The following is a 26,066-nucleotide window of genomic DNA, read 5'->3' on the forward strand; positions in this document are numbered from 1 at the left end:
CGGCCTTGGTTGGGTTGTGCAGGTGGCAACCACTTGATGTGTCCCTTTTATGTCGATGTTTCTCTCTCTCTCTCCCTCCCATTCTATCTGAACAAAATATGGAAAAATGTCCTTGGGTGAGGATTAAAAAAAACCCTGCATGTATAGTAAAGGTTCAAATAATTTCTAGAAGTTCTTGAATATAAATAGTGCCAAAGCTTACAAAACCATGTCTGCCTTGATTTTTTTCCCTTGCTTGCACCATGTATGGTTTTGCCTTTCTCTTAATCCACATCATATATGTATCATTCATATCATACTTAATATTATTTGCTGTGTAGGAGATGGATTAACTCATCTTTTTTGATATATGTATGAAATGCACAATGAGAGAGTTCACCTTAGAATATGGTGGCATTAAGACCATTGTAGTCTGTGTAATTGCCACTACTAACATAGGGACTTCCAGTGGGTGCAGACCACAAAGGGATCTAAATACAAATATGCAGTACATTAAATTTGTTTTTCTCCGACTTAGATACCATTATGCATTAAAGCAAGTGTGACTTTGCCAGACCAATGTAGGTTTCCTATTTATCATTCTTTTCTCACGTTTCTATTACACTGGTAAAAATCAGACCAGGAAAGCTGAGTTGCATGAAGTAGTTATATCAAGCCATCAAGCTCCCCAAATGTTGGTTGTCATTTTGAAGTAAACGGTTGTAATTTTACAGGTTTCATTTACCCCCTTAGAACAGTATATAGTTATATTCCCTTCTTTTTTTTTTTTTTTTTAAATCCTCACCTGAGGATACGTTTCCATTTGTCTTCAGATAGAGTGGGGGGGGGGGGACATCAGTGTGAGAGAGACACATCAATTGGTTGCCTGCTGCATGACCCCGACTAGGGCTGGGGACCAAACCGCAACCGAGGTATGTGCACCTGAACGGAATCAAACCCATGACTCTTTGGTCCATGGGCCGACGCTCTAACTGCTGAGCCAAACTGGCTAGGGCTTTATTTTTATTTTTTATTTAAATTTTAAATTAAAATATATCCAGTTTATAAATAAATATACCTAGTGATATTAATTTTATTACAGATTTTCTTCAAATACATATATGAGTTTTATAAATCTGTGGTTATAAAGTTATCCTCATTCAGAATTAAAATGTTTTCCCATTCATTTTGTTCTTTACAACTTACATGAGGAATAACTGATGTTAAATCTTTTGTTTTTTTAGTAGTGAGTGCTTCATCAAGGGATATTTGTGCTTTTCTTTCAGGAATTGCTTCATCATGAGAAATCTGAAGTTACTTCAGTCCCTGGAGTTCAGGGATATTGAGGCTCCTGGGACACCTCAGTGCTTCTGTCTAAGAACTGAACAGGGCACTGTGCTCATTGGCTCAGAACACGGACTGGTAGAGGTGGACCCTGTCACAAGAGAAGTGAGTTACTGACGGGGAACATGAGCATTTAGCATGACCGTTTCATCTTGTCTTTTTCTAAACTTGCTTCTCCTCAATAGTCTTTGAGTCCTACTGAGTTTTTATCCTCCTAAATGAGAACTCCCTTTGCTTTGTACTCATGTCATATTAGATATAACTTAAGCAGTAACCTACCTTTAACTTTGCTACTGTTTTAAATCTGAGTTGGCAAAATTCAGACCTTACATTTTATGTGGATGCCCTACATTTCACCCTTTCTACCTTCTACTAGTTGTAACAGTGGTTCTCATCTGGGGATGCAAATGAAAATTGCCTTTTTAAAATTGTTTCAGCCTCCATCCCATACAACTAAATCAGAATCTTCACTCCTGGATCCTGAGCAGTCATATGGTGGGGCAAAAGTAGGTTTATGGTTGATTGTTTGGAGAACACTACAATAATTAATAAATAATAATACAAGAATAAACTCTGGGTGGAAGAAAGATGTCAGTGGAATAGGTGGATCTTGCTCCCACCTCCTCCCAGAATCTAACTAGAATTAGAACTAAATTTGGGAACATTCACCCTGAATTACAAGCTGAAGACTGACTGAAGAGGAGACAGAAACAAGGATGGGCAGAAATCACCACAATACTGGTAGGCAGGATAGGGCTACGAGAGGCACGGGCGGAGCTCTCACGAGTGAGGGGCCAAGGGTGAGGAGAATTCCACCCCCAAAACAAGAGAGGTGGTGACCCCAGGCGTACAGCCAGAGCACTGAACCTCGGGCATAGCCGCCCTCGCAGCAACATGGGGCAGGGCTCCTAACAGCCAGAGAGCTGAGCCTGCTGGGCAGCAGCCACCCACTCCGCAGCAACATGGGGCAGGGCTCCTAGCAGCCAGAGAGCTGAGCCTGCTGGGCAGCAGCCACCCACTCCGCAACCCACGGCTGGGGCTTCTGTCAGTCAGGGAGCTGAGCCAGGGAGCTGAGCCGCTGGGAGGCAAAGCCACTTTTTTTTTTTAAAGGGCCCCTGATGCACAGGAATTCTGTTCCCAGTTACCCTACGTTTTGGCAAAGGGAGGGTGGTGCGGACTGAAGTCACCTGAGGAGAGACGGGTGGGAGGAGTTGGAGGGAGAGGTGGGGTGGACCGATGCCGGGATACCTGTGCTGAGTCATCGCACACACTCCCTTTATTCCCCCCACCACTATCACAGCAGCCATTTCTCCAATAGCAGAAGCCTGGGGAAAGGCATCTACCCTGCCCCCATGGTACAGCTCTCCCCACTCTAAGGAATCCCACTCACTCTACCGTCTGGAATTCAGCATGTCCTACCCTGTACCATGAGCCCAGATGAGGAGGCAGCAATCTCAGGGAGCAGCATTCTCAAGCATCAGTGGCTGGCTATGGGTTGGGGAACCTGGCTGGCACTTCCCTCTAACGGAAGAGCTGATAGAAACTCCTGGCTTCCAGCAAACCCCACTGGCCTGCTTAAGAGGTACTCTGGCAGGCCTAGGACAGGAAAATATTCTGAGTATATACCTTCCATCTGCCTTAGGGTCCTGTGCTGACAATAAACAGGCCTTAGGAGCTCAGCTGGACCCCTTCCATGGACAGACAAGCCCAGTGAAGGCAGCCACAAGTTGTGAATCGCTTGAAGCTTTGAACAGGATGCTGAGAATCAAACTTGGACAGCTGTTGATGTTGGATGGCACAAAAGTACCTCCTGGGAGGCCAGAAATCAGCATATAAAACAGTTAGCCTCAGACAACATCAGAGTAGGATCCAAAGGGAAATCTTAGCAGGCACAAAAATCTGCCAAGATGAACTTCACATGGTTATTTGTTTAATTTTTTATTGCTTGGGTATTGTTATTGTCGTCATTATTGTTTCTCTTTTCTCTCTTGTTTCATATCTTTTATTAGATTCTTTCCTTTTTTTACTCTCTTTAAAATTTTTTTCTATTCTTTTTACCTTTACATAATTTTTTCTTTTTCTCCTTTTCTGTTTTATTATTTTCCTTTTCCTACTCTACTCTTATTTTTATCTCTCTCCATTTCCTTTCAGAATCTTTTTTCTTCCTTTTTCTCTTTTAGTATTCTTGTCATTTTTATTTCATTATTATTATTATTATTGTTACTATGTTTTCTGTCTTGTTTATTATTATTCTCTTTTTTCTTTTCTAATTTTCTTTCCATTTGGGGTTGTTTTGTTGTTGTTGTCAGGTTCTCTTATATGTTTTTGTTTATTTCCTGTTTTGTCCTGTCATCATGTGTATGATAGCTCGCATGATGTGGTCAGGGTTGAACATCACAGTTATCCCGAGGAGATCATCCATGAATGGGACAACAACAATCAGGACCCAATTACAACAGGAGAGCCCAAATAACCCACTATAGGGTCACTCCCAGAGCATCCAGCTCAGGAGTTCAAGGAGACCACACCACTGGGTCTCACAGGACATTTACTATAAAAGGCCATCCCACATAGACACAGTCATAGCAGGTATATCTAATACATAGAAACAAACACAAAGAGAACTAAAATGGGGAGACAAAGAAATAACCCCTAAATGAAAGAAAATGAGGATTCTCCAGTAAAAGACCTCAGTGAGATGGAGGTGAGCAATTTATCAGACATAGAATTCAGAGGAATGGTTATAAAGGTGCTCAAGGTACTTAATGGGAACTACAGGATAGATAGTGGGAACTATATCAGCATGAAAAAGGACATAGAAATCATGAATGAAAACCACCCAGAAATGAAGAATACTATACCTGATATCAAGAATACACTGGAAGGAATTGAAAGCAGGCTTGATGAAGCAGTGGATCAAATCAGTGATTTGGAAAATAAGGTAGAAAAAAACAATTAGAGCAGCAAATTAAAAACACTTAAAAAGCATTTGGACAGTTTAAGGAAAATTTGGGGCAACATGAAATGGGATAACATCCACATCATAGGGCTACCAGAGGGAGAAGACCGTCAGCAAGGCATGGAGAACATGTTTGAAGAAATAATGACAGAAAAGTTCCTTAACTTGGTGAAGGAAAAAGTCACACAATTTCAGGAAGTACAGAGTCCCAGTCAAGAGGAACACAAAAAGGACCACACCAAGACACATCATATCCAAAGGCAAATGTTAAAGACAAAGAGAGAATCTTAAAGTCAGCAACAGAGAGAGACAATCCCATAAGACTGTCAGCTGTTTTCTCAACAGAAACACTACAGGCCAAAAAGGAATGGCATGAAGTATTCAAAGTAAGGAAAAGCAAGGTTCTGAAACCAAGACTATTCTATCCAGCCAGGCTGTTGTTCATAATTGAAGGTGAAAGTAAAAGCTTCTCAGAAAGAAAAAAAATGGTTAAACGAGTTTATTAGCACCAAACAATCATTACAAGAAATGCTAAAGGGACTGTTGTAAGAAGAATAAATATATAGAGAGGAATATAGGCATAAAGTATAAAAATGGAAATAAGCACCTGTCAACAGTAACCTTAAATGTAAATGGATTAAAGCTCCAATAAAAAGACATAGGATAGCTGAATTGATAAGAAAACATGACCCCGCCCTGGCCGGTTTGGCTCAGCAGTTAGAGTGTTGGCCTGCGGTCTGGAGAGACCCTGGTTCGGTTCCTGCTAAGGGCACGTACCTCGGTTGCAGTTTGTCCCCGGCCCTGATTGGGTCATGTGGGTGGCGACCACTCGATGTGTCCCTTTCACATTGATGTTTCTCTCTCTCTCTCTCTCTCTCTCCCTCCCACTCTATCTGAGCAAAATATCAAAAAATGTCCTCGAGTGAGGATAAAAAAAAAAAAAGAAAACATGACCCATATATATGCTGTCTACAAGAGACCCACCTCAGAACAAAAGACTCACACAGGTTGAAAGTGAAGGGATGGAAATTTTTTTTTCTCAAGCAAATGGAAACAAAAAATGTAGGGGTAGCAATACTTACATCTGATAAAATAGACTTTAAGACAAAGTCCATAATAGGCGATTACCCCGTAACACTAAAGGTATCATTTCAACAAGAGGCTATCACCCTGGTAAACGTATATATACCCAGTACAGGGGCATCCAAATATATTTTAAAAAACTTCTGGAGAACTTTAAGGGAGAGATACACAGCAATACAATCATAGTAGGGGACTTGAACACCCCACAGACATCACTGTGTTGATCTCCTAGACAAAAAAAATCAACAAGTAAACAGCGACCTAAACAACAAATTAGATCAGATGATTTAATTGATATTTACAGAACATTTCATCTAAAAGCGGCAGAATATACATTCTTTTCAAGTGCACATGGAACGTTCTCAAAGCTAGACCACATGTTAGGATGCAAAGCAAGTTTCTAAAATTCAAAAAGATTGAAATCATATCAAACATCTTGGATCACAACAGCATGAAGCTATAAATCAACTACAATAAAAAAACTAAAAAGCACATTGAGGCTAAATGGTATGTTATTAAACACTAAGTTACTGGTGTGTTCAAGGAAGAAATAAAAAAGCTTCCTGGAAACAAATGAAAATGAACACACAACAACACAACATCTGTGGGATACAGCTAAAGCAGTCCTGAGAGGGAAGTTTAATAGTATTATAGGCCTACCTCAAGAAACAAGAAAAAGCTCAAATGAATGATCTAACCCTATAACTAAACAAATTAGAAACAGAACAACAAAATCCAAGAGGAAGTAGAGGGAAGGAAATAATAAAGATTAGAGCTGAAATAAATGACAGAGACTAAAACATCAGTATCAGAGATCAATGAAACCAAGAGCCGGTTCTTTGAAAAGGTAAACAATATTGATGAAGCTTTAGCGAGATGCATGAAGAAACAGAGAGAGGACCCAAATAAGTAAAATCAGAAATGAAAAAGGCAAAGTAACAACTGACACCACAGAAATACAAAGGGTTGTAAGAAAATACTATGAATATCTATATGCTGAAAAAGTGAAAAACCGGGTGAAATGTTCAAATTCCTGAAATATACAATCTTCTGAAACACAATCAGGTGGCATCAGAAAACCTGACTAGGTATGCTAATGAAATTGTAACGGTAATAAAAAAAACTTCCAACAAATTAAAGTCTTAGACTGGATGGATTTACAGGTGAGTTTTACCACACACTTAAAGAAGACCTAACACCTATCCTCCTCAAACTACTCAAAAAAATTCAAGAAGAGGGACGACTTCTAAGCTTTTTATGAGGCCAGCATTATCCTAATTCCAAAACCAGATAAAGACCCTTCAGAGAAAGAAAATCACAAGCCAGTATCCCTGATGAACATAGATGTTAAAATCCTCAGTGAAATATTAGCAAACCGGATCCAGCAATACATTAAAAAGATCACACACCATGCCAAAGTGGGGTTTATTCCTGGGTCGCAAGGCTGGTACAATATTCACAAATCAGTAAATGTGATACATCATATAAACAAAACGAAGGATAAAAATCAGTCACATCAGTAAACTCAGAAAAAGCATTTGACAAAATCCAACACCCATTTTTTTAAAATTTTCACCTGAGGATATTTTTCTATTTATCTTCAGATAGAGCGGGAGGGAAGGATGGAAGGGGAGAAAGAGAAAGAGAGAGAGAGAAAGAAACATTGATATGAAAGAGACACATTGACTGATTGGTTCCTGCATGATCCCACCAGTGCCAGGGATGGATTGCAACCAAGGTACGTGCCCTTGACCGGAATCAAACCCGAGACTCAGTCTGTGGGCCAATGCTCTAACCACTGAGCCCAAACAGCCAGGGCCCAGCATTCATTTTTTATAAAAACTCAGCAGAGTGATAATAGGGGGAACATACCTCAACATAGTGAATGCTGTATATGAGAGACCTACAGTTAACATCATACTCAGTTGGCAAAAAGTAAGAGCATTTCCTTTAGAACAGGAACAAGACAAGATTGTCTGCTTTCACCACTCTTATTCAATATAGTACAGGAAGTCCTAGCCATAGTAATGCGAAAGAAGAAAAAATAAAAGGCATCCTAATTAGAAAAGAGGACTTAAAACTATCATTATTTGCAGATTACATGATATTGTACATAGAAAACCCTAAAGACTGCACCAAAAAATTATTAGATTTAATAAATGAATTCAGTGAAGTTGCAGGATACAAAATTAAGAACAAGAAGTCAATGACTTTTTTTTTTTTTATCTTCACCTGAGGACATTTTTGCATTTATCTTCTGATAGAATGGGAGGAAGAAAGGGAGGAAGAGAGAGAAACATTGGTTGCCACCCACATGACCTCAACTGAGGCTGGGACAAACTGCAACCGAGGTATGTAGCCTAGCGCGAACCGAACCCAGAACTGTCTGGTCTGCAGGCCAGTGCTCTAACCACTCAGCAAACTGGCCGGAGCTCAATGACTTTTTTATACACTAATAATGAACTCTCAGAAGGAGAAACTAAAAAATTTATTTAGCATTGCAATGATAAAAATAATATAATCTAGGAATAAACTTCCCCAAGGAGGTAAAAGATCTCTACTTGAAAAACTATACGACATTGAAAAAATAAATAAAGGAAGATACAGACAATTGGAAGTGTATACCATGTTTGTGGATTGGAAGAATTAACATCATTAAAGTGTCCATAGTACCCCAAACAATCTATAGATTCAACTCAATCCCTATTATACCAGTGCCATAATTTATAGATCTAGAATAAATATTCCAAAAATTTATATGGAACCAAAAAAGACCCTGAATAGCTACAGCAATCTTGAGAAAGAAGAACCAGATATAGTACCAGATATCAAATATACTACAAAGTCATTTTAATCAAAACAGCGTGGTACTGGCACAAGAACAGGCATATAGATCAATGGGACAGAACAGAAACCCCAGAAATTGACCCATGCCAATATGGTTGGTTAATACAGTGGAACCTTGATTTTTGAACTTAATTTGTTCAGCAAGTCTGTTAGAAAACCGAAGCATTTTTTCTAATTAGAAGTAACGTAAATTGAATTAATGTGTTCCAGAACCCCAAATGATTCCATTGTAACCTTACATACAGTACATGTCTAATGTACTGTTTAATCTATAAATAAATACTTTGAAAACAAAAGGACATGAACTATAAGTCAAAACTTAAAAAGGAAATGTATAGTAAATGAAAATTGGATAATACTAAAAACACCAAAAAAAGCAAAATAACAAAAATATAGCCCAATATTCTGAAGTGTTAAGAGCGGTAAACTGACTCATACTCACACATTTTCTCCTTTGTCACTTGAGAGACGAGTGACTGATCATACAAGTATTGGCATTAAAGGGTTGTCAGGTTGAGAAGTGAATTTTTCAAGATGGGAGACATTTGAGCACAGAAGTTTGTATTTGACAAAAGACGCGCATACAATGGAGTAGAGACAGTTTATTCAATAAATGATGTTGGGAATATTGGACAGGTACATGCAAAAAATTGAAACTAGAACACCAACTTACACCACACACAAGAATAAACCCAAAGTGGGTAAAAGAGTGAAATGTAAGTCACAAAACCATAAAAAAATCCTAGAAGGAAATATAGGCAGTAAAATCTCAGACATCTCACGTAGCAGAATTTTTGCTGATACGTCTCCTAGGGCAAGAGAAACAGGAAAAATGGGACTTCATTAAACTAAAATGCTTCTGCACAGCAAGAGAAACCATTCACAAAATGAAAAGGGAACCCTCTGTATGGGAGAACATATGCACCAATGATACATCTGATAAGGGGTTAATTTCCAAAATATATAAAGAACTCATACAACTCATCAAGAGGAAGACAGTCCAATTAAAAAATGAACAAAAGATCTGATTAGACACTTCTCTAAAGAGTACATACAGTTGGCCAAGGAACATATGAAAAATTGCTGAACATCACTAATCAGAGAGATGCCAATTAAAACTACAGTGACGTATCACCTCCCTGCCAGAATGGCTACATTAAGAAATTAATAAACAAGTGCTGGTGAGAATTTGGGGAAAAGGGAACCACAGTGCACTGCTGGTGGGAATGCAGACTGATGCAGCAACTGTGGAAAACAGTATAGAGATTCCTCAAAAAATTAAAAATTGGAAATGAATTTTGACCCAGCAATCCCACTTCTGGGGTTATATCCTAAGAAACCTGATATGCTAGTCAGAAAGAATATATGCATCCCTGTGTTCATAGCAGTGTTACTTACAATAGTTAAGATTTTGAAACAGCCCAAGTGCCTATTAGTAGGTGAGTGGATACAAAAGCTGTGGTATATTTCCACAATGGCATACTATGCAGCTGTAATAAAGAAGGAACTCTTACCCTTTGAGACAGCTTGGAGGCACCTGGAGATTATATGCTAAGCAAAATAAGCCAGTCAGAGAGAGAAGTATCACATGATTTCACTTATATGTGGAATCCAACGAACAAAATAATGAACAAATAGGTCCAGAGACATGGAAGCATGGAACATACTGACAGATCTCAGAAGGAAAGGGGGAGGGATGGGAAGAGATTAACCAAAGAACCTATGTACATAGCCCATGGACACAGACAATAGTGTGCTGAAGGACTGGGGTGGGGTGGGAGCCAGGTTGAGGGGGCAAAGTGAGGGAAACGGGGGGCATCTGTAATACCCTCAACAATAAAAAAAAAAAAAAAAGAAGAAGAAGAAGAAAAAAAGAAAAAAAAGAATAGCCCTAACCAGTGTTGCTCAGTTGGGCCTTGCCCTGTGTACCAAAAGGTTGCCAGTTTGATTCATGCTGTACAGAAAGCAGTCTGTTGATTTCTTGCTCTTACATTAGTGTTTCTCTCTTTCTTCCCCCTCCCCTCTCACCCTCCCTCCCTCTCTAAAAATTAGCTAAATTTTTTCAAATAAAAGGAAAAATAAAAATAGACTCTTGTTTTGTGTACTCATAACTATAAACCTATTATTGCCCACCCCTGTGTATATTGAAAAGCTCTTTGGGTTGATTCTAATGTCTTCCCTAAATTATATTTTGCTTCTAATGTATTTTAGGTGATTTAGGTGATTACATTTTTAGTCCCTTTCCTCCATATGGTAGAAATCTTAGGAAATCATAGTTATTAGCTTCTTGTTTTGTTGGACATTTTAAGAGACCAGGCTTCTTGCTTTTATTTTATGTTTGTTTGGCAAAAAGATTGCATTTAACTACTTTTCTTGTTAAATACAGTAGGGTTGTAAGACTCCTCAAGTGAAAGTTTGGATTTTAATCTAGAAAAATAATTATTTTTGAAAGCTTTTATAGTATAAAAGAAGCATTAAAAAATATTTTATTTTTGGAAATATTATGAATTGTTCTTGAAAGTAGATTGGCTTAATTTGCTTATGTGTTTATTTTGATGAAAGGTGAGAAATGAAGTTTCTTTAGTGTCAGAAGGCTTTCTCCCAGAGGATGGAAGTGGCCGCATTGTTGGTGTTCAGGACTTGCTGGATCAGGAGTCTGTGTGTGTGGCCACAGCTTCGGGAGATGTCCTACTCTGCAACCTCAGCACGCACCAGGTAAGGGCAAGAGTCTGGTGAGGAGGAAGCCTCCAGCGTCTTCAAACAAGACCTTGTTTTGCATAGAAGTTTAAAAAGTCAGGAGTTGTGATATTTAAGAATTTTGCACATTAGTGTTTTTGCACTATATATTTATTTACAAAAAATTGTTGGCGTGGCTTCAATTATATTTCAGGATTCTTCTAAAACTCAGTTTTGTCTACTGTATTTGTTAATCAGAACAATTACAACCTGGAAAAAAAAATCCTAACCATTCTTGTGTGGTGTAGCTCCCCCTTACATAAAATCTGATCCTGAGTTGTAACCTGTGTTTCTCAATTAGAAAGTCTTTGAAATATTTATATGACTTCTGTTTTCTGTTAGGAGTACTGGTTAAGTCTCTCGTTGATGGCTATTTTTGGAGTGCCTGAACTACAGGTCCTACAGTAATACATCATTCTACTTTATGATCACCGGAGGAGAGAGACTGCAGCCATTAGCCTCTTTCTCTCTTCTGGCATAAGGCTGACTTTCTGGATTTCTAAACAGCAAGTCTTCCACACTAAAATTGTCGGATTTTTTAACTTCTTTGAACTTTTTTAAACTTCTTTGATTACTCCATTAGTTGTGATCCCTTTAACTTTGATCATGTGATGAGATTTATAGTATTACTAATAATATAATAGTAGTTGTAGTAGTTTATTCATTATTCACAATGTGCCAGGCACTTTGTCAAGTGCTTTTCATGCAGAGTTTTATTTAAGATTCACTACAGTGTTATGAGGTAGATTGTTTCCCCATTCTTTAGAGCTGGAAGAATTTGAGGCACAGAGAGCTTAAGGAACTAGGCTGAAGTCATACAGTTGTCAGAGGGGATATGAATCCTGGCCATCTAATTCTGACACCTTTAGTGCCATAATAAATCTTACTTTCAGTTTATGGTAAGAAACACCAAACCATCAAGTACAACTTAATTAGTATTTCTCATATTTAGAAGGTATGCTTTTACTTTCAAAACATTTTGGAGCATTTTTTCCTGATTACTGAGTTCCTCCATTCCATTGATTTAATCACATGGGCTGATCCTCCCTATTTGTGGCTTCTCAGTGTCTGTAAGACAGAATCCATGTTCCTTGCTGTGCCTTGTAAGACCTTTCACTATCTGTTCCGCAGCTTCTTTAGCCTCCCCCACCACTCCTGCGTATGTGACACCTTATGTTCTATTTGTAGATGACTTTTAACTGCTCTTTTTATAGTTCTGTGTCTCAGCATTGCATTTTCCCCTGATCTCTTTTTCCTGGCCCTGTTACCACCCTTCAAGGCACCTTTCCAGGAAAGCTTTCCTGGACTGTCCCGGGCCACTGTAGTGATTCCCTGCTCTGAGCCCCCACTTAATTCCCAGAAATCTCAGTTATAGCCCCAATCCCACTGTAGAGTTGCCTTTTCATCCCCTTCATGAGACAACTCATAGTCACATCTACTTCCTGTGCCTTGTATCATGCCTTGTCCCTCTTTTTTTTTTTATCCTCACCCGAGGATATTTTTTTTCCATTTTTTGTATAGATAGAGTGGGAGGGAGAGAGAGGAAGGGAGAGAGAGAGAGAAACATCGACGTGAAGGGACACATCGAGTGGCTGCCACCCGCACGACCAACCAGGGCCGGGGACAAATTGCAACCGAGGTACGCGCCCTTAGCGGGAACCGAACCTGGGACTCTCCGGACCGCAGGCCGACGCTCTAACCGCTGAGCCAAACTGGCCAGGGCCTCTTTTTTTTTTTTTAATCCTCACCAGAGGATATCTATTCTGTTGAGTTTTAGAGAGAGTGGAAGGGAGGGAGGAAGGGGAGGAAGGAGAAAGAGAAACATTGATGTGAGAGCGGCACATTGGTTGGTTGCCTCCAGCATGGTCCCCAACCAGGGTCGTGGATGGAACCTGCAACCCAGGTTCGTGCCCTTGACTGGGAATTGAGCCCTCCACCCTTTGGTCTGAGGACCGACACTCTAACTGCTGAGCCACACCGGCCAGGGCAGTGCCTAGTCTCTTAATATCTGATACTGAATACATGTTTATTGAATAAATTCACATTTGTGTGTTTTGTTAATAATTATCTTGACCAAGGTTGTAGTAAATATGCATTGGGACAGTGGAGTTTTGAAATCTCTTGTATTTTTCTGTCTGTCTCAGCTGGAATGTGTTGGGAGTGTAGCTAGTGGTATCTCTGTCATGAGTTGGAGTTCTGATCAAGAGCTGGTGCTTCTTGCTACAGGTAAGCTTGTCATTGTTCTCATGTGACTTTATTATAAAGTATGACTCCTAAGATCTTACAGGGTTAAGTTTTGAGCTGTGTTGGTTTCAAAAATTTTCTTTGAACAATTATATCAGCATTATAATTCAGAGATAAATTTTATACTAGCCTTACATACATAAATAGCTGAGAACAACCACCTCGTCAAAAGTTTTTTTTTTTTTTTTTATCCTCACCCGAGGACATTTTTTGTTCAGATAGAGTAGGAGGGAGAGAGAGAGAGAGAAACATAGATGTGAAAGGGACACATTGAGTGGCTGCCACCCGCACGACCAACCAGCGCCGGGGACAAACTGCAACCAAGGTACATGCCCTTAGCGGGAACCGAACCCGGGTCTCTCGGGACCGCAGGCCGATGCTCTAACCGCTGAGCCAAACCGGCCAGGGCTCAAAAGTTCTTTTTTTAAAATGAGAGTCAAAGCATTTTGAATAAATTCTGTCTGCCTTGTTCTGACTATCAAGCTCTGTAGTTTCCGTTGCCATTGATACTTATGGAGTGGCATGTTCGTTACATGAAAACACAATCCTTCTTGTTTGTACTCCTCTAAGGTCAACAGACCCTGATTATGATGACAAAAGACTTTGAACCAATCATGGAACAGCAAATCCACCAGGATGATTTTGGCGAAAGTGAGTATAGCTTTGTTTGAAGCATTTTGTGACTTGGGGTTTCTCTCAGGTCTGATCATTTTCTTACACACTAATATCCATGTCATAACTCCAAGGACTGTGACACTTGAATTCTTGTTTATTAAGTGTCTGATCGCCCAGTTCCTTTAGCACACTCCTGCTCTTCAGAGGCATACCTCTGGTGCCTCTCCAGGTCTGAGAGTTGACTTTGTCAGTAACCTGGGGAATAGAAATCTGTGCTTAGGGTCACCCAGATAGTTGTTGCCCAAAACCCAGGAAAGGCTTAGGCTGGAGGTTTGATGAAAGGGACTGTACACTAGCTAGAATGAGGAGAGCATTTCTGGGATACAACTTTGGGGAGAAAACAAGAAAGGTCAGATAGAAGGCTGGTTTTTAACTTTTGCTGAGATCTGACATTATGCCTTCTTGTTTCACCAACTCTGAGAGGTCATTTAGAAAACTGCTACTCGTTTATTAATTCAAAAGTAATTTATTTGTTCAGTAATAATTTTTGAGTAGGAATGAACCCAGCAGTGTTTGGTGCTATAGATAATTTGGCTTGTCCCTTAAGGAGTCCCATTAGTTCAGTAATACCTTGATGTACAGATATTAGGGTAGCATAAGGGGAGGAAGGGAGGAGTGGAGAGGGAAGACTTCTGAGATGAGGCTACTTGAGCTGAATATTGGCTGAATTGGTGTTGGGTAGATGAGGGTTGAGGGTAGGGAAGTGGTCCAGGCAAGTGAATAAACCCATTCCAGGGCAGCGTGTTTCCCAGGAGCCTTTGACACATGGCTTATTCAGACAGCTAGGTACTTAGCAATGATGGTTGGCAGGACGTGAGTGTGGGATGAAATAAACAGGATGGATTTTGATTAAGTTTGTTACAGAATTTGGACATGGAGTTATAGGTGATGAGCCATTAAAGGTTTTGATGATGCAAGATTGACTGAATGATTGGTGCAGAGGGAAGAGGCAGGGTGATCTGGTAAACGGTTGCTATAGGAATATAGATGAGGGTATGGGGCCAAAAGAGGCAATAATTCAGGAAAAATTTGATTCTCAGTGAGGATGGGAGTACATTTTTTGGAATTATCTAAGCATCTTTTTTGGAATATAGGTGCATGGCTCCTCTCCTGCCCTAGCCAGTTTGAGAAATACCACTTTAGAAAGTGAAATAAGGAAGCTTTGGGTATGTAAGGTGAAGGAGAAAGTTTAATGGGGCTCCAGCCAGAAGCTCAGGTGCCAGGATCTGAGAGGGAGGGTGGGGAAATGCTGGTCTGTAAGGGGTAGGTGGTGAGTTCTATTTTGGGTTTGTTTCAGGGCCACATGGGATTACCGTGTAAAGTAGGCAGATGTAAGGGGCTGGATCATTGGCATGTAGGGATCTTTATAGTCTTGGTAGTAGATGAACTTGCTCAGGAAGTAGGTGTGGTACTGGAAGAGTGCAGGCTCCAGGATGGAACTCTGGGGCATCCAGCTTTGAGGACAGTTGCAGAGATAGATAATAACCAGCATACCTGTGCTTGGGAAATGCCTTGGGCCAGGCGAATCCCACTGATTTTTTCATAAGATGCTTAATAGAGTAAATCAAGGGAGCGAGGGGAGTCCAAGTTAGGGTTTTACATCTTAGAAATGTATTTATCGGTACAAAACAATCACTCATGAAGTGGTAGATATTTTTCCTCTAACCCAGAGGTTGATAAACTTGCTCTGTAAAGGGCTGGATGGTAAATATTTTTAGCTTTGCAGGCTGTATAGTCTCTGATGAAACTACTTACCTCTGCTGTTGCAGTGTGAGAGCAGTTACAGACAACACATAATGGAACGGGCATGGCTGTTTCAGTGAAAGCTGATTTGTCACAGACACAGGCTGTAGTTTGCTGTGTCCCGCGATAGCTCCATCGCTTGTGTGATCCCACTGGAAAGGTTCTCTTGCTTTACTCCTTGGTCCTTTACCTCTCTGTGGAACCTGCGGTGGAAGCCCAAGTGTGTGCACAGACTAGCATGCTATTTGTACCCAGTAGCAAGGTATGCTCTGAGGTACACATGGTACTTGGATGTGCCCATGCAGAGCAGACAGGAAATGGTTGTACTGACCCATAATTTATAGAAACTATAAATAGCCCCTTTTCATCAGAGTCCATGGTGGGAGGGAAGTACTGGGCCCTGGATTGGCCAGTGCTTTGAGGGACATCTCTGTAGTACTTGCCTCCAGGAACAGGGTTCTGCATTGTTTCAGCAGCTCTGACTTCATACTTCATGTAAGAGAAGCATTATGATTTAGAAGGAACCTTGCCTGGAAGGCAGACGCCCTATGTCCTGATTTTAGCCTCTGATACTAGGGGTTCTCAGTGTCTGTCTACATGAGGAGTTGAATTCCATCATCTGCCGTCCCTTCCACCACTAGCAGGGAGGTCAGAAACATTTAGTGAATTGAAAGCTTATAATTAGAATTTTATTCCCAACTCTGTGTAGAGCTTTATGTCTTGTTATCAGTGGATATATTGTGTAGCTTCTTTGTGTTTCATTCTTCTTGTACAGTGGGGTGGATTGCTGAGTGTCATCAAGGGAGTTTAGAAAATATATATGATGGCATTAAAGCTCTATCTGAAATAGGAGCACTTCAGAGTCTTTAAAATCACTGCAGCATATAATATGGAACATAGGTTTTTCACATATTGGCTGCTGGTCAATTTATTGAGAGGTCTCAATAAATCTGAACACCCAAGTAATTATCAGTCCCTAAGTTGTTGAAAACTAGCAATGAAACTGCATTTATTTCCGTTCATTTATCTTACTGGTTGTCTTGCTGTACTCAATCACTTGTTCTCTAGGCAAGTTTATCACTGTCGGATGGGGCAGGAAGGAGACCCAGTTCCATGGATCAGAAGGCAGGCAAGCGGCCTTTCAGGTGCAAATGGTAAGGTTGGTCTGATGGATAAAGAAACTTGATTGGAATAAGTAGAATTTCTGCCACCCACCAGGAGCCCTACCTCTCTAGTTGGAGGCTAATAATGGACACGTGTCTTGTGCTCTAGTAAAACTAAACCTTTTCAGAAAATGTCAGGGAGTGAGTTATCTTAGAAAGATCCTTTTTTATTAAAACAATTTTTTTTTCTTTATTGACTTTTAGAGAGAGAGAGGAAGGGAGAGGGAGAGAGAGATAGAAACATCGATGAGAGAGAACATCGACTGGCCACCTTCTGCATGCCCCCCACTGGGGATCAGGCCCACAACCTGGGCATGTTCTCTGACCTGGAATCGAACCGGCAACCTCTTGGTGCATCCATAGGTTGGCGCTCAACCACTGAGCTACACCAACTGGGCAACGTTTTTCTTTAAATGCCAAGTTGCTTCATCAATTTTTTTTTAGTGTACAGAATAATTATAACCAATATTCAGTTTAAAATGTAAATTGCAGCTCGAAATAAAGCACTCTATGTATCCCTTTCTGATACATAGGGGGAGTTGTGTTTATACTTTTCCTACATATGTAGATATTAGATAATTTTTCCTGATTTTTCCTCTTGGATGAAACTTGTTATTTTCCTTCTTTCTGGATACATTTTGAAGGTAGAGCTACAGGGCTCACGTGTGGGGTGTGAGAGAGTGGAATGGAGGAGGATTTGGGGACTGGGCAAATGGAAGCATTGTGTGTCTAGTATATATAGAAGTTTCCACGAGCTGCCCTTCTAGGGTAAATGAGTCAGTAACAGACTGCCTGCCTTTCTCCTCCTTCATTATTTCTGGCTGCATTTTGTGACTCGTATTTCATCCTTTAACACTGCACTAGAGGAAGCTTGTGTTCTATACCATGGGCAGTTGCACCTGGGACAGATCTTGTTAGCTGCCAGTGTAGACTGTGGCACTAGCACCATTCTGACATAGCCTGTCACAGGAGTGGGATGATGGCTCCTCAGGCGGGTTTGTCCCCAACCACGCATTGAAGGGATTGAGATGTAAGTGACACCAGAAAGCCTTTCTTCCTCTTAGACTGTGAGCACAGAACAGGTCCGTGTTTTCATCGCCGCTGCTGCCTTCATTACCTCTGGCTCGTCTCTTCTGTGTGCTGCTGTGAAGCTTGCACACAAATAAAACTCTCTCTTACTGAGACAAAGAACGTTTGTTTTCTTGCTGTAGATACCTGGTAGATGACTCAGCTCACTGGTGATACTGTCCAGATCTGTAACTCTCTTCCCTTGTTGCTTGGAGGTTACTTTTTTTTTAATGCCCAAAGAAGGATTTTGCTTTTTAGTTCTTTTCTCTTCTATTGATTTCTGCATTAAAGGGTCCTTTTATCAGATGAGTCCCTCAGGTTCCTGGGAAGTTGGTTTTCTAGACAGTTTAACCTTATATAAAAGATTAGAATTTAATAGCCTGAGGCTTGTTCAATTCTGGGCCATTTAAGGCCCCAGTGACATTTGTCTTTTGTCATGTCTTTAGCTTGAGTCTGCTTTGCCCTGGGATGACCAGAAACCACAAATCACCTGGCGTGGTGATGGACAGTTTTTTGCTGTGAGTGTTGTTTGCCCACAGACAGGTATGGAAATAAATTGCAATTGAACAAAATAAATAAATAAAGAAAAGTTATTAAGTTCAGGGAAATTTTTCTTCATTTTTTTTAGACAATACTAAACATTTTAAAGATTTTTTAAAAAATTGAATTTTACAGAGAGAGGAAGGGAGAGAGAGAAAGAAACATTGATGTGAGAGAGAAACATCTATCGGTTGCTTCCTGCATGCCCCCCCACCAGGAATCGAGCCCACAACCTGGGCATGTGCCCTGATCTGGAATTGAACTAGCGATGGATGATCATGCCCAACTAACTGAGCCACACCGGCCAGGGCAGTTTTTTCTTTTTCATTGAGGGTTTTCTTTTATTATGTAAAGATAATGGTGCTTTAGGTGTTACTGAATTTAGAGCTAAGAATTAGAAGAGTTCTTTGAGGGTATTTTATCCAGCCTCCTGCTTGTTGGACACAAAATTTTTAACAAAATTCATCTAATTGGCTTTGTAAAACTAGGACAGTTTTTATTAGTAAGGGAGGTGTTTGGAAAGTTCAGACTTGACAACATTTATCATATGCTTTAAGTTTGTTTCTGTCTCCTCTTCCTACTGCATAGGGGCTCGGAAGTTCCGCGTGTGGAACAGAGAGTTTGCTCTACAGTCCACCAGTGAGCCTGTGGCAGGACTGGGCCCGGCTCTGGCTTGGAAGTGAGTGGGAGAAGAAGTCTTAAAACTCCTTCCTCAGAATTTCTTGGAACTAGGGTAGGGGTGGTGGTACCTGTTTCATCTGGGTGTTTTTATAACACACACAAAAAGAATTACTTTCTTCATTTGGCTGTAAGCTTGTATGTTTCTTTCTTTTTAGTTCACTGAAGTCTGACTACAGTTTGAATGGTAGATTCTAAGCTTCTTTATAGATCTCATCATCCCAAGACCCACACATTTTGTAGGTTATAGCAAGGTCTCCAAGAAGCCATTGTATAAAACAGAAAATGGTGCTCAGAAGGGAAACCGCAGCCTGCACAGCTCTGTGGGGCAGTGGAGCCTTGCTGAAGACTAGGAAGAGGCTTCCTTCCTGTGCACAGACTCCCACCTTGTAAGGGGATCTGTGTGCCAAGGAACCTGCAGGCTGGATTCAGCCTGATTCTCCTGGTGGCCCAGCAGCCTTGTGCCAGTCACTGCCTGCCTTCGACCTGCGGCTGCCCTGACTATAGACGGAGGAAATGTCTCATTCGCTGTCTCAGTGGCATCTGTTTTAGGCAAAGCCACTAGGTCTCTAGGTTTTAGATATCGTGTTTACCATCAGTATTTGAATGGCAGTTGGATGATAGCGCAAAGAGAAAAATATGTTTGAATTAAAAGCTAGAGACCAAATATAAACAAGACGAGGAGATGGAGTCTTTAAACATACCCACCTAAGCATGGAATGTCTGCTGACGTTATCTACTTGAAGGAGAAATAGGTTATGGTTTTATAGGGCATTATTCATGAAAAAATTTAAATAATGTATTTTTTTTTTTTTATCCTCACCTGAGGACATTTTTCTATTTTCTGTTCAGATTGAGTGGGAGGGAGAGAGAGGAAGAGAGGGAGAGAGAGAAACATCGATGTGAAAGGGACACATCGAGCGGCTGCCACCCACACGACCAACCAGGGCCGGGGACAAACTGCAACCGAGGTACGTGCCCTTAGCGGGAACCGAACCCGGGTCTCTCTGGACCGCAGGTTGATGCTCTAACCGCTGAGCCAAACCGGCCAGGGCATGTATTTTTTTTTTTTAAAGTCATCCAAGTGCAATCTAAATCTGAGGCTTTGTGGGCAAATGGAAGCTTTGTGAAAATTAGGAAAAGGCACTCTGTCCTCTGGGTAGGTGGAGTCTCACACTAGGGGGACTGCTTACCAAGAGACACATGGAATTTAAAACTTCCTTGGATGGTTCTTGTTTGTTTTTGCTGGAAAAATCCAATTTCTTCTAATTTCATCTTGTTTGAAGCCAGCTGCGTGCACTATGGGGCCTTCTAACATACTGTGTTTACTTTCAGGCCCTCGGGCAGTTTGATTGCATCCACACAAGATAAACTCAACCAGCAGGATGTGGTGTTTTTTGAGAAAAATGGACTTCTTCATGGGCAGTTTATGCTTCCTTTCCTCAAAGACGAGGTGAAGGTAGGTGCCTGAGTTGTTTCACCATCAAATTTAGAAGACTTGCACAACTAGGGAAGATTCGTATCTGGGAGCTCCATTGTAGATAGTGAGAGGAATAGTGGCTTCTTATAACTGAGGGCCTTTCCCTTAAAAAAAAGAAATTCTTTTTCTTAGAGATTTATTTTATTATTTTTTAGAGAGAAAGGAAGGGAGAGAGAGAGAAACATTGATGTGAGAGAAACATCGATCGGCTGCTTCCTGACACCCCCTACTGGGGAATGAGCCCGAAACCCAGGTGTGTGCCCTGACTGGGAATTCAGCCAGGCCTTCTCAGTCCAAGGGATGATGCTCAACCCACTGAGCTATACCAGCTGGGCATTTCTTAAAGATTAAAAAAAATTTTTTTTTCCTTTATTGATTTTTAGAGAGAGAGGAAGAGAGAGAAACATCGATGAGCAAGAACATCAATTGGCCTCCTCCTGCATGCCTTCCCCTGGAAATTGGGCCCACAACCTGGGCATGTGCCCTGACCAAGAATTGAACTGGCAACCTCTTGGTGCATGGGTCAATGCTCAACCACTGAGCCACACTGGCTGGACTTAGAGATTTTTAAAGAAGAAATAATTTCTTTCCCATTCTAGATAAAACACAACAAGAAGTAGAAATGCTAGTTTGTATTGTTTATTTTGACAAAAGTACATCTTTAATAAAGATGCTTTTCATTCATAACATTTAAACCTTAAGCAGCTTGTGTACCATTAGGATCTTTGTTGGGGCACATACACATCAAATGATAATCTTTAAGTACACTAAAAGTTGAGAGAAGAGGTTAATGAACTCCCATGTGCCTCTTATTTGTAAAATACCAACATTTTGTAAAATTATTTTATGTATTTATCACTCTGACATACACACACAAACATGCATTTTTATTTTATTTTCTTGGGTTTTTTTAATTTTAGAAAATGTATTTTTAATACTCATTTTTAACAGTCAAGAACGTTTTTGTTTAACCATAAATAATCACAGTTATATTATCGAATCTTATAAAATTTGTGGTCATTTCTTAGTGTTGTCTCATACCCAGTCAATATTCAAATGTCCCTGATTATATAAAATGTCACTTGCATTTGGTTAAGTCTCTTTTAATCTTTAAGCATAATTTTGTAAAGTCCTCTCCATAGAGTGACATATGACAGATTTGTTTAATGGCTCTGTAGGGGGTCCACTCCAGGAGTGGGATTGTTTGTGGTTTGTGAGAGCAGGGAATTCAGCTGTCACAAAGATTTTGAAGTAAATGCACAGGTAAAGGACAATGGCAGGTCTTTTTTCCCTACTAGGTAAATGACCTGCTCTGGAATGCAGATTCCACTGTGCTTGCAGTTTGGTTGGAAGACCTTCAGAGGAAAGAAAATTCTGCTCTAAAAACCTATGGTAAGACAGCTGCATTGTCTCAGCATTATGCCCCATAAAATGTACTTGAAATTGGAGTGGAGTTGCCCTTATCCCTTCCACTTAATCTTGCAGTGGACTCAAAGATGGGGGAGGGATGTGGGTGGAGGTGGGCAAGTGGTTAGGTTTTGACTATTGATGGTTTCAATCGCATGAAATCAGTCAGGGGTCTCTAGAGAAACAGAACCAGGGCAGACCAGTGAGCTGGAAATTCAGGTAGGAGTTGATGTTTCAGTCTTGTCTGAAATTTATAGGTCAGGCTGCAGTTTGCAGACAGGCAGGATTCTGTTACAGTTTTGAGGCAGAATTCCTTTTTCTCTGGGAAACATTTGCTCTTTAAGGCCTTTAACTCATTGGATGAGACCCACCCCCATTATGAAAGATAATCTGCTTTATTTGAAGTCAGCTGATTGTAGTAGGACAAAGTTGGTAAAGGGGATCAAATGAATGGTGACAGATGGAAACTAGAATTTTGGTGGTAAGTGCTCTATAGGATATACAGATATTAAATTGTAATATACACTGAAATATCTATAATGTTACTAACCAATGTTACCTCAATAATAAATAAATAATTTTTTAGATAAGTGAGAAAAAAAGTCAACTGATTATATATGTTAATCATATCTACAGAATATCTTCCTACCTTCTCAGCAACATTTAGATTAGTGTTCAACCAAACAACCTGGCACCATAACCTAGCCAAGTTGGCACATAAAATTGACCATTATAGGTAGGTCATCAGTACTTGCTTTTCTTAGATGGTATTGTACAGGAAATCAAAATATTGAGCAAAGGAATACTACACTGTGGAAGCGAAAGATAATTGGATTAGATATACGAATTTTTTCTGTGCCTTTTAAATTGTGTAAATCGGTATTTTTTACTGTGTACTTAATAGGTGTAGACATTTGAAAATAAAGATGAGAAGGAAAATAGTTAATAATTGTGTCACTTTAATAATCACTATTAAAATATTCTCATCTTCCAGATTTATGGGGTATATCTTAGTATAGACATGATCTCACTTTTATTATGTATATAGGTATGATATATGCAGTTTTGTAATTTACATGCAGTTTTGTAATTTACATGCAGTTTTGTATCTTACTTTTCCACTGTCACCAACATATTTTCATTTCAGATATCCATCTGCATTATTCTAAATTGCCATTTAATATTCATTTGTGGCACCGTTTATTAAATCCCATTCTGTTTTCAAATTTTTCATTATCAACAGTAGTGCACTGAACATTTTTGTTCATAAATCTTTTTACTTGCTTGGTTATTTCTAAGTGGCTTTCAAACTTTTTATTTTTATTTATTTATTTATTTATTTTTAATGAATTCTTTATTTATTTTTTTGTTACAGATATTTTACCTTTTTACCCCATTGGCACCCCCCACCCCACCCCACCTCCGCCCCGTCCCCGGCTTAGTTGTCCATGTCCATTGGTCATGCATACATGCATATAAGTTCTGTGCTTTATCTCTTCCCACCCCCTCTTCTGAGGGATGTCAGTCTGTGCCCTACTTCCATGTTTCTGGGTCTACTGTATTCCTCAGACTGTTATGTTCATTATATTCCGTATATAAGGGAGATCATGTGGTATTTGTCTTTTTCTGCTTGGCTTCTTTCACTTAGGATAATACTTTCCAGGTCCCTCCATGTCGTCTCAAAGGATAAGAGATCTTTTCTTTCTTACCGCTGCATAGTACTCCATTGTGTATATGTACCACAGCTTTTTCATCCATTCGTCTACTGGTGGACACTTGGGCTGTTTCCAGATCTTAGCTATTGTAAATAGTGCTGCTATGAACATGGGGGTACATATATTCTTCCTGATTGGTGTTTCAGGCTTCTTAGGGTATATTCCCAGCAGTGGGATCACTGGGTCAAATGGGAGTTCAATTTTTAATTTTTTGAGGTAGCACCATATTGTTTTCCATAGCGGCTGCACCAGTCTGCATTCCCACCAGCAGTGTATTAGAGTCCCCTTTTCTCCACACCCTCGCCAACACTTGTTTGATGATTTGTTGATGGCGGCCATTCTGACAGGTGTGAGGTGATACCTCATTGTTGTTTTAATTTGCATCTCTCTGATGATTAGTGATGTTGAGCATTTCTTCATATGTCTTTTGGCCATTTGTATGTCCTGTTTGGAGAGGTGTCTGTTCAGCTCCTCTGCCCATTTTTTAATTGGGTTCTTTGTCTTCCTTTTGTTGAGTTGTATGAGCACTCTATATATATTGGAAATTAACCCCTTATCTGATACATCATTGGCAATGATGTTCTCCCATACAGTGGGTTGCCTTTCCATTTTGATGATTGTTTCTTTTGCTGTGCAGAAGCTTTTTAGTTTGATGTAGTCCCATGTGTTCATTTTCTCCTCTATTTCTGTTGCCTAGGTGATGTATCAGTGAAAATTCCGCTCCGTATGATGTCCGAAATTTTGTTGCCTACATTTTCTTCCAGAATTTTTATGGATTCACGGGTCACATTTAAGTCTTTTATCCATTTCGAGTTTATTTTTGTGTATGGTGTAAGTTGATGGTCTAGTTTCATTTTTTTGCATGTAACTGTCCAATTTTCCCAACACCATTTATTAAAGGGGCTGTCTTTACTCCACTGTATGCTCTTGCCACCTTTGTCAAATATTAATTGAGCGTATTGCCTTGGGTCCATTTCTGGGTTTTCAGTTCTGTTCCACTGGTCTATATGCCTGTTCTTGTGCCAGTACCTGGCTGTTTTGGTTACAGTCGCTTTGTAGTATAACCTGATATCTGGTATTGTGATCCCACCTACCTTGTTCTTCTTTTTCAAGATTGCTGTGGCTATTCGGGGTCTTTTTTGGTTCCATATGAACTTTTGAAGTATTTGTTCTAGTTCTATGAAATATGTCGTTGGTATTTTGATGGGGATTGCATTGAATCTATAGATTGCTTTGGGTAGTATGGACATTTTAATGATGTTAATTCTTCCAATCCATGAACAGGTTATGTGCTTCCACTTTTTTATATCTTCCTCTATTTCTTTTTTCAATGACCTGTAGTTTTCTGCAAATAGGTCCTTTACTTCTTTGGTTAAGTTTATTCCTAGGTATCGTAATTTTTTTGGCGCGATGGTAAATGGGATTGTTTTTTCAGTTTCTCTTTCTGTGAGTTCATCATTGGTGTACAAGAATGCCGTCGATTTCTTGACGTTAATTTTGTATCCTGCTACTTTGCCAAATTCATTTATTAAGTCTAGTAGATTTTTGATGGAGTCTTTAGGGTTTTCTATGTATAATATCATGTCATCTGCAAATAATGACAGTTTCACTTCCTCCTTTCCAATTTGGATCCCTTTTATTTTTTCTTCGTGTCTGATTGCTGTGGCTAAGACTTCCAGTACAGTGTTAAATAAGAGTGGCGAAAGTGGACATCCCTGTCTTGTTCCTGTTCTTAATGGAAATGTTTTTAGTTTCTGTCCATTGAGTATGATGTTGGCTGTAGGTCTTTCATATATGGCCTTTATTATGTCGAGATATGATCCCTCTATTCCTATATTGCTGAGCGTTTTTATCAGAAATGGATGCTGGATTTTGTCGAATGCTTTTTCGGCATCTATTGATATGATCATGTGGTTTTTATTCTTCATTTTGTTTATGTGGTGTATCACGTTTATTGATTTGCGAATATTGTACCAGCCTTGCATCCCTGGAATGAATCCCACTTGGTCATGGTGAATAATTTTTTTGATGTATTTCTGGATTCGATTTGCTAATATTTTGTTCAGGATTTTGGCGTCTATATTCATCAGGGATATTGGCCTGTAGCTTTCTTTCTTTGTAGTGTCTTTTTCTGGTTTTGGAATTAGAATTATGCTGGCCTCATAGAACGTGTTTGGAAGTCTTCCTTCTTGTTGAATTTTTTGAAATAGTTTGAGGAGAATGGGTGTTAGTTCTTTTTTGAATGTTCGGTAAAACTCCCCCGTGAAGCCATCTGGGCCTGAGCTTTTGTTTGCTGGGAGAGTCTTGATTACCTCTTCAATTTCCTTAGTTGTTATTGGTCTGTTCAAGTTTTCTATCTCTTCTGGGAATAGTTTTGGGAGACTGTGTGTTTCTAGAAATTTGTC

General features: G+C 39.9%; 1 protein-coding gene across 1 annotated transcript in view; it reads left to right on the forward strand.

Annotated features, from left to right (window-relative positions):
• The window catches only part of ELP1 (elongator acetyltransferase complex subunit 1), a 73,242-nt gene that overhangs the window by 2,275 nt on the left and 44,901 nt on the right, over window positions 1-26,066 (forward strand). The window contains exons 2-10 of the mRNA XM_036261368.1: window positions 1,266-1,428; window positions 10,775-10,927; window positions 13,093-13,174; window positions 13,763-13,843; window positions 16,679-16,764; window positions 18,288-18,384; window positions 18,970-19,060; window positions 20,395-20,518; window positions 21,838-21,931. Coding sequence (XP_036117261.1) covers window positions 1,279-1,428; window positions 10,775-10,927; window positions 13,093-13,174; window positions 13,763-13,843; window positions 16,679-16,764; window positions 18,288-18,384; window positions 18,970-19,060; window positions 20,395-20,518; window positions 21,838-21,931 — 958 coding nt within the window. The 5' untranslated portion in view covers window positions 1,266-1,278. The remainder of the gene's footprint in view (window positions 1-1,265; window positions 1,429-10,774; window positions 10,928-13,092; window positions 13,175-13,762; window positions 13,844-16,678; window positions 16,765-18,287; window positions 18,385-18,969; window positions 19,061-20,394; window positions 20,519-21,837; window positions 21,932-26,066) is intronic.

The sequence above is a fragment of the Molossus molossus genome, unplaced genomic scaffold (assembly GCF_014108415.1).
Source record: "Molossus molossus isolate mMolMol1 unplaced genomic scaffold, mMolMol1.p scaffold_m16_p_14, whole genome shotgun sequence".
Classification (NCBI taxonomy): domain Eukaryota; kingdom Metazoa; phylum Chordata; class Mammalia; order Chiroptera; family Molossidae; genus Molossus; species Molossus molossus.